Source organism: Rhea americana, unplaced genomic scaffold (genome assembly GCF_003343005.1).
Source record: "Rhea americana isolate MKP2758 unplaced genomic scaffold, rheAme1 scaffold_7, whole genome shotgun sequence".
In the NCBI taxonomy this organism is placed as follows: Eukaryota; Metazoa; Chordata; class Aves; order Rheiformes; family Rheidae; genus Rhea; species Rhea americana.
In genome coordinates this window covers 7743247-7755915 of record NW_028186867.1, presented here as the reverse complement: position 1 = coordinate 7755915, position 12669 = coordinate 7743247, and the positions used below count along the sequence as shown (strand labels likewise).

Sequence of the window (12669 nt, the reverse complement as noted above, 5' to 3'; positions counted from 1 at the left end):
ACACTTCCTTTAGGTGTAGTAGAAAGATGATGATCTGGTCTTACTCATTTTAATCTTGTTAACTTAGTCAACAGGCAGAGGTGTGGAGGGAACAGAAATAGAGAAGAGTTGATGGTCATTCCTAGTAAGTGTGTTCCCTCATTCAAAATGTGTAGAAACACCTTGGCCTAACAGTGGCCATTGAATGACAAGTTGAACTTCATGTGGTCCTTTGGACCCATCTCCTTGGTGTTCTGTCAAACAAGGTGTGGCATTTTCGAAACCTTGAGCAGGTGTGATCATCCTTTGGCCCATTGCAGGGCAATGTTGGGCCCAGTAGTCAAGTATGCAATTTATTTTGTGTTGCTGCACCTTCCATTATGACCCCAAAACTACTTTTTTCTTTTTTTAACCTCTGTACCTGAAAATGGACAAAAATCAGTTGGTCACGGTGTCTCTTTCAACATGTCATCTTCCACCTGAATTTGGGTGATTTAGGGATGCTTGGATGCTGCTATTTACATTTTAATAAATCTATTTTAAATGTGTCTGACCTCAGTCTGTCTTGTATGTTTTTACCATCCATCAAAACACCTCAAGACTGTACCACGTAACATGAAGTTAGTTGTCTGGCTGTTGCAGTTCATTTAAATGCATTAGTTAGTAAGATAATCTTTGTCCTGTAAAAGAAAGGGTTTTTTTTAATGAAAAAGAAATGCTCTAGCAATTTTCCGGTCTATTTTTTTGCTCACTTTTTGTTGTTTTGATGTATGAGAACTAACAAATAATAGCGAAGCTGCAGATCCATGTGTCTTAATATGTAATGCTAGAAAATATAGTAGAATTCTGTATTCAACTGGTGATTTGAAAAATGGCACACACTAGTTTGAGTCCTGATTGTGAAAGTATTCATTTAGTTTTTCTTACACAATGATCCCTTTAATTCCTTTTGTTACTTTTTTCCCCTCTTTTTTCCCCTCTTTTTTCCCCTCTTTTTTCCAAACCTGTAAATGAAAACTATTTCCTGTCAGATAAGGAAAGAAATTATCAAGTTGATGTTTCCTAGTAGGAAAATATTTTTGTGGTCTTGGTTTCTCTCATCCTTTGACTAGAATATGAAGATACAACCTTATGCTTCTGCCTTTTGCAGTCCTTTAGATTTTATTAATTATGCAAAGCTTCGGCAAAATGGTTAGGCTCTTCAAAACATTATAGCAAGAGTTGAAAGAGTTAGATGAAATATTTAATGCAAGTTGCTATAGTTAATTCTTTTATCATTTGAAATTTAGAAAAATAAAGCAAAATCCAGCAAAACCTACTTTAATGTTTTTTTTACCAAATACCAAAGAATTAACTGATTATAGAGCATATTGGTCTAGCTCCTTTGATACCAGGCTCTACCATCCTTACCTGCGTGTCATCGTGAAAGCACGCACTAGTTCTGCTGAAGAGCAGAGCTAGGTACCAACGGGCGGGTGCCAGGAGTATGAGGCAGGCARAGCAAAGTGTGCTTGAACCAGTATAGTATTGGTTATTGTGTAATTTTTGGTTGCGCAGAGCTACGTAATACTTCTGACTCTGTGGGTTTGTTGTTCTTGATACTGTGCAATTTCATCGGCGTGCAACGGCGCGACGATGTTCGGTGACTTAGTGCATCCCAGGGGTTTTTCTTCTGCTCGACTTTATGCCTATATCAGCAGGAAGAGAGTTTAGTGGTGAGGTCACTGGATAGGCGCTTAGGAGGCCTGGCTACAGCTGCCTGCTTTGTCAGAGACTTCCTGCGTGATGTATGGCCGCTCTGTGCCGCGCTTCTGAAACGCCGGGGGTTTTAGTGCTTGCTTAGCACGAGCTTGTTGTGCGGGTAGATGGGCTGAGGACGGCAGCGCGCTTGGAGCTGGGACGGTGTGGCGCCCGCGAGTTCGGAAACAGAAAACCGCGCTCGGTGCTCTCGGAGGTTTTCTGCTCCCTCTGTTTCTCGGCAGCGCCCCGTGAGCCTGTAGCTGTTGTCTCACCGCGGGCACAGAGCACGTGCTCGCCTGCGGGTGATAAACCCCGGGGGCTCCTGGGCGGCTGACGCCTTACTTGCCCCACTTCAGGTGGAGTGACCTGACACTGTCCCTTTACGTTAGTATATTGCGCGTCACTCTTCCGTCAGAAATGCTGTCCTTAGCTTTTATCTTTGAGTTTGAGCGGGCTTTTAGTTGTGGGCTTTTTTTCTTTTTTTCCCCTCCTGCCCCTTGCTTATTAGATGCCTTGGTGTTAACGTCAGGCAGAAGCTCTTTTCTGAGGGAACTCTATAAAACAGATAATAAACAGTAAGTACCTGCATCTCCTCTGCTGAGAGTTCTTCGGTGCGAATGAATTCCCAGCGCACGYATAGCTAGGATAGCGGGCTTTCTGTTACGTTTAATGCTCCTTGCATACGTGCAGTTAAAGAGGGCTGTATTCCAGCTAGCCTCTACCTCGTGGTGGTTTTCCTTCAGGGATCAATTAACTGCGGTAGAGTTTCGAGCAGCCTGACAAGAAGCAGTTTGTGCAATACCGGCCTTAGAAAGCGAGAGCTGTAGCTGCTTCCCTCCAGCTATCTTCTCTGCAGACGTTTCCTGCCTACCTGCCTAGCAGAAAGCCTGGCCTCCGCAGGGTAAATCTAACGTGCGCTTGTTGAAATCGGACTAATCCACAGGCTTCCTGCACGTTTAATGCAACCGTAGCAGCGGTCCTATCAGAGCCGTGACGTTCCTACCAAAAACTTGTTACCCGTTTTACTGCGTTCGGGGCTTTGCCCGTTCCCCTGCGACGGCCGCGGTGGCGGCGAGGCAGCGCCGGTGCGGTCCCGCGCTCCTGCAGCGATGCGCGGGCCGCGGCGGCGAGGAGGCTGCCGTGCCGAGGGCGCCGTTTYGCTTTGCTCCGTGTCATCCCGGACCCGGCAGGTGCTGTGCCCTAATTTTAACGTTTCGCGTGGCTGAGAGGCAGCGCTGGAAGGTAGGTGAGGAGGCTTAACGGGCGGCGGGTGCCTCTCGGGCTGGGGAGCATGGGGGCGCGAAGGCAGCGTAGTGGCGACTGCAGTTTCAGGGAAAGAATACCTTTTTTCTTTAAAAAAAAAAAAATTAAAACAGGCTTAATGATATTTTGGAGAAAATGACTTTTTTTTTGTCCAAATCCCTACTGACATTTTAGAAGTCTTTTTTTAGAGGTTACAGATGCTTAATAGCAATTGTTATTAAACAGTTGATGTTAAAACAATATTCTGTTCGATACTGCACGCGATATTGAAGACCAAATCAAAAAGGAGCAGAACGGTGTACACGTTTGTGTATTTGAGTTAACATTTGTCTGTTTTATTTATTTTTTTATTTCTTTATTTTATTCTGTTCAGATTAGTAACATCTTCAGGATGTTGATCCTTTGACTGTACTGTTTTGTGGGCAGGAATATTTCAGCATCAGGCTGGCCCACCTACCTGGTTTGTGTACAGGCCAGCATGTGCAGTTTTCCTTAGACTAAAATAAGACTGTCCTCCTTTCGTCTCCTTGTGTCAAGAAAATGAACCAAGAGAGTGCGATTTAATTCTTTCTATTCTCTTGGACGGTTTCTCTTAAGGTAATCTTGAAAGTATGTGTGTTGCTAGTAAGTCATTCTTCTAAGAGTGATTTTTGATTTTTCAAAAATCTGTTTGGCATGAGGTGATTTAATTGAAGTTCTCTGATGCTAGTCTCTCCTTCCTGCCCTCGCGACAGCTAACTGCATGTATCTGGTACCAGAAACAAAAGGCTGCACTTTGTTTTCAAGGTAGGAAAGGCAGCTATACTTGGAACATGTACCTTATTTTATCTTCAAAGCATGTTATAAATGTGAAGTAACATCACTTACCTCTTTTAATACTTACAAAGCAARATGACGGGCGTTAAGTGCTTTGCACTAGACTGAGTGATGAATCATCCTCTAGAAGGGCACACACTAAATGATTTCAGGGTTCCCTTCTGGCCCATAATCTATAAATTGAGGCAGATGGGAATTAAATTTGGGGTTTCTTCAGCCTAGTTTTATGATCTATTAGCTGATTTAAATTCAGGATTTAACCATTTCAGGGGATAGATTAAACTGGAAGACAGTGTTTTGCATGGTTTTCTCTCATTTTGAAATCCACAGTATTCTTCTGGCAATTGCTGGCTGGCTATATAAGGATGATAGAGCTTGAGACTATTTCTAGTTGCTGTATTGCATTTAATATAGGCCCATAGCATTAGCCAGATCTCTGCAATATTCAATTTGTTGTTCAGTATAATTACTTATTTACCTAATACCAAAGGAATTGGCTGTTGCTGGTAGTGCTGCCTCTGAAAAGGGGCATATTCCTTTTTCGTTGAATGAGATTTTATTTTGTTAACCAAAATTCTCTACAAAAGCAGTACTTCAGCAATAAAAGTTTTATTGTGTTAGGCCCAGTACAGTCTTTAGGGAATATTTCCTGAAGTTTTTATTTTCGGGGTGAGGAGAGGAACGGGTGTGCTAGTGGCTGGCTGTTCTGGTGCAAGGTTTGTAAATTTAGTAGGAGTGTGCTGCTAACTTTCCAAACTGCAGTTTGGAGTGGAATAAAGAAACAAAGTTACTTTTTTCCTGAAGTTTTTTTTCCCTCAGAATTGTTTAACCTTTCAAACCTTTTTAATGCAGCAAATATATCTAACCCAAGTTTTGAGTGGACATTTTTCACAGTGTATATAGTGTTTTTGTGAGATTGGATAGGATATTTAAAAAAAATAAAAAACCTAAACATGAGTGATTTCTCTTCCTCTAGTTACTTGAAAGGTTGTATTAATGCTGCTCATATTTTGTAATTTCCCTGGCAGTTGACTATGAAATTTGACCTATTTAAATGGTTTTACTGTACTAGATTTCCTGGAGACCTTTCAAGATAATTTGCTTCCTAATCTAAATATAACAGTTACATAAACCACATTTTGGAGACTTGGAAACTTCTACCTACTGCCTCTGCGCTCTTTTTTTTTTTTTTTTTTTTTTTTAAGGCAAGCCATATTGTAAAAATGTAAGTACAGAATTTTAATCTGAGATTTGCATGTAGCTTGTCTTTTGGTTATATACATAGATGCTGTTTTTCTTTTTAATAAGATAGAGAAAGTAGGTTATTTTCTGTCCCACTTGAAAGTTTCCTTGGTACAGTGGCCAATTCCATTTTTGTCGGTCTATTTTAAAATTTGAAGAAACAAAATCTCACAGGTCTAGAATATATATTTGCGTTACAGTTCCTTGAATATCTTGGTTGCCTTTTCATTCTGTGTAGATCTTAACAGGTATTGAGTATCTCATTTATATGTTTAACCTTTCTCTCAACAAATGAAGCCAGGAAGGAGAGGACTGTTATTCCTTCGAAGTACTGTTTTCAGAAATCTTGGCTGGATTTAAGGATTCATTTTGTACACTTGTCACTGACGTCTTGCCTAACACATTGTGTGAGTTCAGACTTTGTGAGATTCATCATCCTTCTGTCTGCTAACTTTGTTATTGATAAACTGTTCTGGGAGATATTTTAACAAGGGGATAAATTCTTAATGTTTTATCTGATAAATTGAAGCAAATTGAAAAGCAAAAAATGTTACTGTTGTTTCTAAAGGGTTTTGAAACCTCTTTGCTTTGAACAAGGCTTTAAAATTGTTAATTGACTGCTGTTTACGTATCCTGCTTGACTGATTTTTTTGAGTAATGCGTGATAACTAGCTCTTCAGAGGTAGGAGGTTTCTTAGTAAGCCCGGGGAATGTTTTGGGGGATGGAGGAGAGGAGAGAAAGGTGGTAGAAGCGAGCRGATATTTCTTGTGAAAACACTGGGGTTAACTTAGTGCTGATAACTTGCAAATAAGCAAAAAGAGCAAATGTAACCTAGGAATCATTAATTATAAAAACTTCTCTCCGATATTTTTAGAAACATCAGTACTACCCTTCTAACCAGCTTCTTGCATATGCTGTCTGATATGTTGATTATGCTTAGGGAATTAAGCTATTGAATTTAATTCCTGCCAGTTGAATGCAAGTTGGCTTATTCCTTGCTTTGCCTGAATGTGGAATGATGTGCTGGATCCAGCATGAGTTTTGGCTTCATACAGGCAGTGTTTGGGAAGTGGTGGAAATGTTGGCAGCGTGAGATTGCTGCCTTTGGCTGAGCAGAATCCAACTTCCTGAGGTTATTTTTGATTAAACACCCAAAGGGCATAGGGAATTGCCTGGGCAATCAAGTGTCTCTGCTTGCCAACACTCTGATTTCTTAATGTGACTTTTGTATTTGATTTTCATGTAAAAGGTCCTTGAAGGTGAGCATCTTTGTATAGATCTTTGGGAGCATTTGCATCTTTGTGAGAATTTGTATATGTTGTCATGCAAGTGATTCATTGCTAAAAGTATGTTATTAGCGCATAATATGATCCTAGTTTTTAGTGATTATCTTGAAGGTAATCTGTACTTGATTATGAGGTGAGAGCATTTTGAATCCATAGCTAAAGYACCCCTACTTATTAGAGTAGCACAAATCATAATTCAATGATTGGGAAATGAGACTTTTTTTTTGGAGCTGCTTGATTCCTTTGCTCTACAACAACATTAAGTTTTAAGTTACTTTACACTTTATTTTCGTGTATATTGGAACTTTTTTTAGTTTAAAGGCTAAAATTAAATTCTCAAAATCCAGAAGAAAAGTTCAGCATGCAAATTTGCAAAACACCTGAATGAAGATGAAGGAATTTGAAAGTATATGATGTTTTTTATCAGCTCAGTAGATGGCATTTCCATTAAGCTCTTAATGACAGCTCATTTCTTCATGTCTCATCTCTTTGATCTTTTTTTTAATAACATCTATTTGAGGCCCCTTTCTAAAGTTATTTTTGAACTCCTCTTTGTGAAAAAAAAGTATTTCTTATCCAATATGCAAAATCTTGAATCAATTTTTTATTTTGTGGGTAAAAATAATGTTATTTTCAATTGTTTTAGGGTTGTCAGGTACCATTYGTTATAGCTGATACACTGAGGTTGGAAAGGACACTCACTAGTAATCTCATTGAATTTGTTATATCCTGTGTTAACATCTGATCCTTTTCCAGTGTCTTTTCATTCAATCTTGATGCATGTTGTTGGAAAAAATGAATTGCGACTCATTTTTATAGGCTTTATTGTCACCATAGTTTTCAGAGTGTAAGGATGGAACAGAAAAACTCTGGAATATTTGAGAGATTCTACCCATCTGTGTGACAGGTTTTGGTTCTGCTTGTTTGGTTTGGGTTTATTACACTTACGGATGGTGGAAATTGTTCCTTGTTTCTACATTTAGCCCTTCTGGGTTTTGTTTGTTTGTTTGTTTTTGTTTTGTTTTCGCTAGTTTCTTCAGTTCTTTGCAAGCAGCAGCAAGTTAAAATGTAAATGTGATTGGAAAAGCAGAGATAGTCAGGCGCAGATTTCCTGATAGCCTTACTCGCTTTTGATCCTGACCACGTCACCTAGATCCTAGCATCGTTCTCTGAAGCCAGCAGGCTCGCTGGAGAGCACCCGCCTGCTTCAGAGAGCTTGACTGGAGCCTGCGAAGATTCACCTTTGGTTCTGTGTTGTCACGACTGGCTTTACGTCTGCTTGCTTTCTTGAGTGAGCTGTTGCTTTTTCTCTGAAGACCGATAAAGTTCCTGTCTYGCTTGTTCACCTACAGACTTTGGGATCCTTCTGTAACGGCTTGGGAGTTGAAGCTTTGCCTAAGTAAGCTTTTCTGATGAGACCTTACACTTTGGGGTGGAAATGTATTCAGTTATGACGGTGGCAGCTTTCTGGCTGAATCTGAGATGGCTTTTGAATAGGAGATGAGAGATGGCAGGTTGGCTGTTTCATCAAACTGTTGTTCAGTAGTACAGATTGCATTTAATCCACTTTGAGCTACAACTTGTTTGGCAGTCTCAGTATATAAGCTTACAAAAGAGTGTCATAAAGGAAGGTCTGTCGTATTAAAAACATAAGTAAAGCCCTCTGTAAAGGTGATACTACCAGAACAGTGCTAAGACTGTTATTCCTGTGTCTTGTAGGGACACGTTGTAGCATCTTGATCATTTTAATAACTATCTTCCTGAATGCAGTACTTGTGTGATTTGTTGCAGCTTTGTGGGTATTTATTCATGGCTATTGTGGTTAATATTGCCGCARAAATCAGACTGGAATCCAGTGTGGGATTATTAACCTGGGTGACTACTTTTTCAGCTTCTCTCTGCTATAACAGGAGTATAAATTTCTTTTCTGGGCTGATGCAAACCCACTTCCAAAATAATATTTTTTTAAATGGTTTTTACTGCAGGTTTGTTCCCAGAGGTGTACTTCCTTTTCTTAATTTTTTTAARACCTGTTAAAACTTGCCATTTTTATGTAAACTGTCTTCAAAGTAACCATTACCCCTCTAGCTTTCCTAGTTACAGAGGCAGAAGTCCAGGCTTCCTGGATGATACCTTCTGCAGTTGTATCTTTTAACTTGATGTTTAAACCAATTTTAATTGAATGTTTATGCTGTACTTTTTGGGTAGCTATGTCCTTAACGCGGAGCAAGAAGATTTTATTGCTATGTGTTTTTATAGACTTAGGAAAGATGAGAAGGGCCTGCCTCAAGCTTTCAACATCTTCTAACAATGCTCAGAAATTCATCTGAACGTAGAAACAAAACGAGCAGCGAGCACTTGCATTTCTTGCTAAGGAGTGAAAATGAGGAGTGCTGCTATAGGTGCAGCTTGTCCGCCTCTCCCGAGGTCTCGCAGTGCACCCAGGAGGTCTGCAAAGCAGGAGCTGAAGGCTGCTGGCAGGGGAAGCCTTGTCGTGGGCACAACCTGCCCCTTTTTAGGGAGGGTTGTGGCCTTCAGGATGCGATGGTTGATRTAGTGGCTGGAGGAGCACAGTCTGGCTCTGGGCTGGGGGTAACCTCTCAGYGCCATTTGATCTGCTCTTGATTTTTGAATACATCCCTTTCAGCTACACCAGGTGGCAAGGTGAAAGTAGTCTCCTCCTCCCTTGCTCACTACTCAGCGGTTAACTTGAAGTCTAGGGTCCCCCAAATCTTTTTAATGAAAAGCCCGTCTGGTTCAAGTACTTTCTACCTGTCAAACTGCTTTTGCCTAAGAGATTCGAGGAAATTTCTTGATCTGACTGGTGCCTGCACAAGCCATGTTAACTTGCTAGGCGGAAGCAAAATCCTGCAGYGTTTTACGTTTTCTGTTTTTTCGTGCAGCTCTTCTGTTGGGAGCTGGCCTCGTGTGCAGCATGGCTGCCTTGCTCCCCCTGTGTTGTTTCAGCTGTGAGAAGGTGAATTGGCAGGAAATACATTTTTATGTAATGAGAGTTCATAGTTTACTTACAAAATGATACAAATGCCACTTTTTGATATCCTGTCCTGCTCTTCCCACCTGCCCATAAAAGGTCATATATCCTGACTTGGAATTTTTTTATATATCTAGTTGGAAAATGTATGTGCAAGTTCTTTTTCAGCTTCCAGGAATGTGGGTAAATATTTTTTGAAGCGTTTAGATCCAGTAAACTCAGGTTCTTAAATATAAAGGCTGCRGAAAATTTCCAGTGAATTAAGTAATTCTACTGCAAACAATTCCACTKCAATCTCTTCAAAGCCTTCTGACAGACCTCTCCTATCTGGAAATCCTATTTATCCTAGGGGCTTTGGATAATCTCAATTTACAATAACCGACAAGGAGGGTTAATCCATTTTTTTTTTTTTTCACTATGTTTTTGTTAAAGTTTCAGACATGGGCAGGCTGGCAGTTCTACTGCAGCTCTCTGGAGGTATTTCTGATCATTAAGTTTGCAGCCTGCTTGCGCCTATTTTGTTTTCCAAAAAAACTGAATTGTTGCCTGGTCTTGAGGGATCACTTTTTGAATTATTTTCTCTAATGATTTGCACATTCAATACGTTGAAAAGATAGGGACAATTTTCCTTTTGTGTTAACTTGTATACTGTTACTGATTCTTATGCAGCAATAATACTGTCACCCTCAATGGCAGGACTTWGGAGAATGTATATGGAGTTTTGTTGGCACTTGTTTAGAATATATTGTTGTTCTCTCTTGTGATCTCTGTTTTAAGGAATGGTGCAGAATTACCTTCTTTGCCATTCTCTATGCATCTTAAATGTTTAAATTGTGAAAAGCCCAATCCTTAGTTATGAAACTCTTGTTGGAACTGCAGAATTGCTTCTCGCTGATGCACTCGGTCACTGCTCTAACTTTTGAAAGCCACGTTTTATGTGAACTAAGCTACAATCAGATGTCTTAAGGCTGACTAATGCCATTTTTCTCTAATTATTGCTTTTTAAAATCTGCCTTTTGTTTTACATAGGCACTTTTTAAGGTGAGTTATATTTCTAAATCCTTGCCTCATTGTGCAGCCATCTTATTTCTAGGCCTCCACCCATTTCTCGGCTAGCAACTGCCACCATAGCAACTCYTCCCTTGGCTGAACAGATGGGACACTGAGGCTCCTCGTGGAGCGCCGCTAACGCTGTGCTGAGAATCAGCTGGCAGGTTGCGCTCCTTTCTGAAAAATTTAAAGCAAGCTCTGCTCATCAGAGGCGCGCCAATTTAAGGGTGCTTCGTGTCGTAAATAATACCGTGTTCTGACAGTGGCTTACGGAGGTAAACACAGTGGCCAAGCTTGGAGTATGTGTGTGCCTCCAGGCTCTTCAGAGGAAGGCTGCCTGTCCTGCGAGGAGCCTGCTGTGTACCGACGGCGTCCATGCAGCCTTTGGGATTTTTTTATATGTATTTTTCTCTTCCTCCTTCCCCACTAGAATGGTTGCCATCAAAAAAATTTTTTTTCCCCCCTCTTTAGGATGCGTCAGGATGAAACGCCACAGGCATCTAAGCACCAGTGACAGTTCAGACAATGAGAGTGAGTAATATGTACTAGTTTTTCTTTGGTCTATCACCCCCTTGTGGTTTCCTTCTGTGGTTTGAGGGCAAACTGTTTCACCTCTTATAACTAAAAAAAAAAAAAAAAAAAAAAAAAAAAAAAAAAAAAAAAAAAAAAAAAAGTTTCTTGCTTGATTCTGTTTTCTGCATTCTCTAGTCTTTGCTGCTCTGAATGCTTTTACTGGAGGGAAATGAAGCTGAGAATCCTATGAAGTCAGGATAGAATTTTGAGTGTTCACAATTTCAGTAGAAATTTGCATGTCTCTGCCTTTTGGATTTAGGAAAAAAAGTCTGTAATTCAGAAGAAATTTCACTCAAAGTTTTCAGACAGCTATTTTATTTAAAAAAAAAAAAAGTCATTTTGTCTTGTAGTGTGCAGAGCCTCCACTTTAAAATTACTGGAGGTGAAGAGCTGTTTGAACATGCATTTGTTGAGGTTTCTTATATTGGTCCTTGGTCTTTCTAACTTCAATCTGTTGTATACATTAGTAAAGTTATGTTTTGAAAGTTCCTTGGCAGACATCTGGCTGAGGTTGCACCTTCCCATTTTAGCTATATAAAACTGTATGGCAGTGGTCTGGTCCGTTTCTTTTAAATCTAAAGCCCACTTAATAACTCTATACATAATGAAATTCATTCTCACATTTATTGGAAGTCGTTAGTGCGTCATGTACTGAACTAGCATTTTGCCCAGAAATGTCTAGACATGATACTATTTTTTTGCATATCTTTTCAGCATATTTGAATACCATTGCTTTTGTTTTTCTAGAACTTGCAGGCTTTCTATCCTCAGTTTTGCTCCTCCTACTACTTTTGCTAGAAAGGAAATGAAGGAAGGTGATCCACGTGCTTGTTTTTCTGTTTACTTACACTTGTATCAGGTAGAGCAGAATGTGCCTCTAAAATCAACATGCTGTGGTTTTGCAAAGAACAAGTGGAACAGAAGGAGCTGTAATCAAGCCTACAGATTACATGAGTTTTTTTGCCCACGTCTTGTCAAGAATTGTGATAATTCAAGAGACTAGAGTGCCTTGTGTTTTACTGAGCACTTAAATGATTTGAAATGAGCTATAATGTTTTTGTTTTTGTTCTGTTTTTTTTAAACAGGTCCTTCCACTTCCTTTTCTTCTTGTTCTAAATACAGGAGCAAGTCAAAAACACCAGCAAATGAACAAAAGAAACCTGCTGAGGTAAGAACTGGGGTTCAAGACTTGTTGCTCATAATTCTTTCTGTCGTGTAGTTTTCGTGTTTCAAAGCCTTAAAATAGTGAGCTTTAGACTAGTGCCACTGAGGCCTTTCGTTGCCTATCAGTTTCCTGATGAATCTGTTTCTTCCTGCTCTACGCATATTATAGGACCCATGTTTGATGTCGCAAAATGACTTACGGGATTGCAAACAATGACACATACTTCTTTCTTCCCCTGGAAGTTAGTCTTGCTTTAAAATTGAAAAACTGGGATGGTCTTGTGCTTTGAGATCATGTCAAAAGTGGTTTGTATGTATATCGGAAGGATACCTTCCTTTTGCTTTAGGATAAAACGGCAGGATGCTTCAGTTGACTGGATGTATATGAACAGTGCTTGCTCATTTTTGTTGGATTTTTTTTTCTGCTTTTGAGCTGTTACTTTCAATAAAGTTTGCTGTCCTTACCTGTTAGGACCATTCTGCATATACTCTTTTCACCACTCTCACTGGATTTTATATAGCCTAACTGAGTCCTCTTTCCTTTAGTGTTTTTGTGTGATTCT

General features: G+C 39.9%; 1 protein-coding gene across 2 annotated transcripts in view; it reads left to right on the top strand.

Moving 5' to 3' along the window:
* The window catches only part of JADE3 (jade family PHD finger 3), a 69484-nt gene that overhangs the window by 23766 nt on the left and 33049 nt on the right, over positions 1–12669 (top strand). For both annotated transcript variants that reach the window (XM_085321439.1, XM_085321438.1), the window contains 2 exons: positions 10841–10900; positions 12028–12110. In XM_085321439.1, the coding sequence (XP_085177565.1) occupies positions 10852–10900; positions 12028–12110 (132 nt within the window). In that variant the 5' untranslated portion in view covers positions 10841–10851. The remainder of the gene's footprint in view (positions 1–10840; positions 10901–12027; positions 12111–12669) is intronic.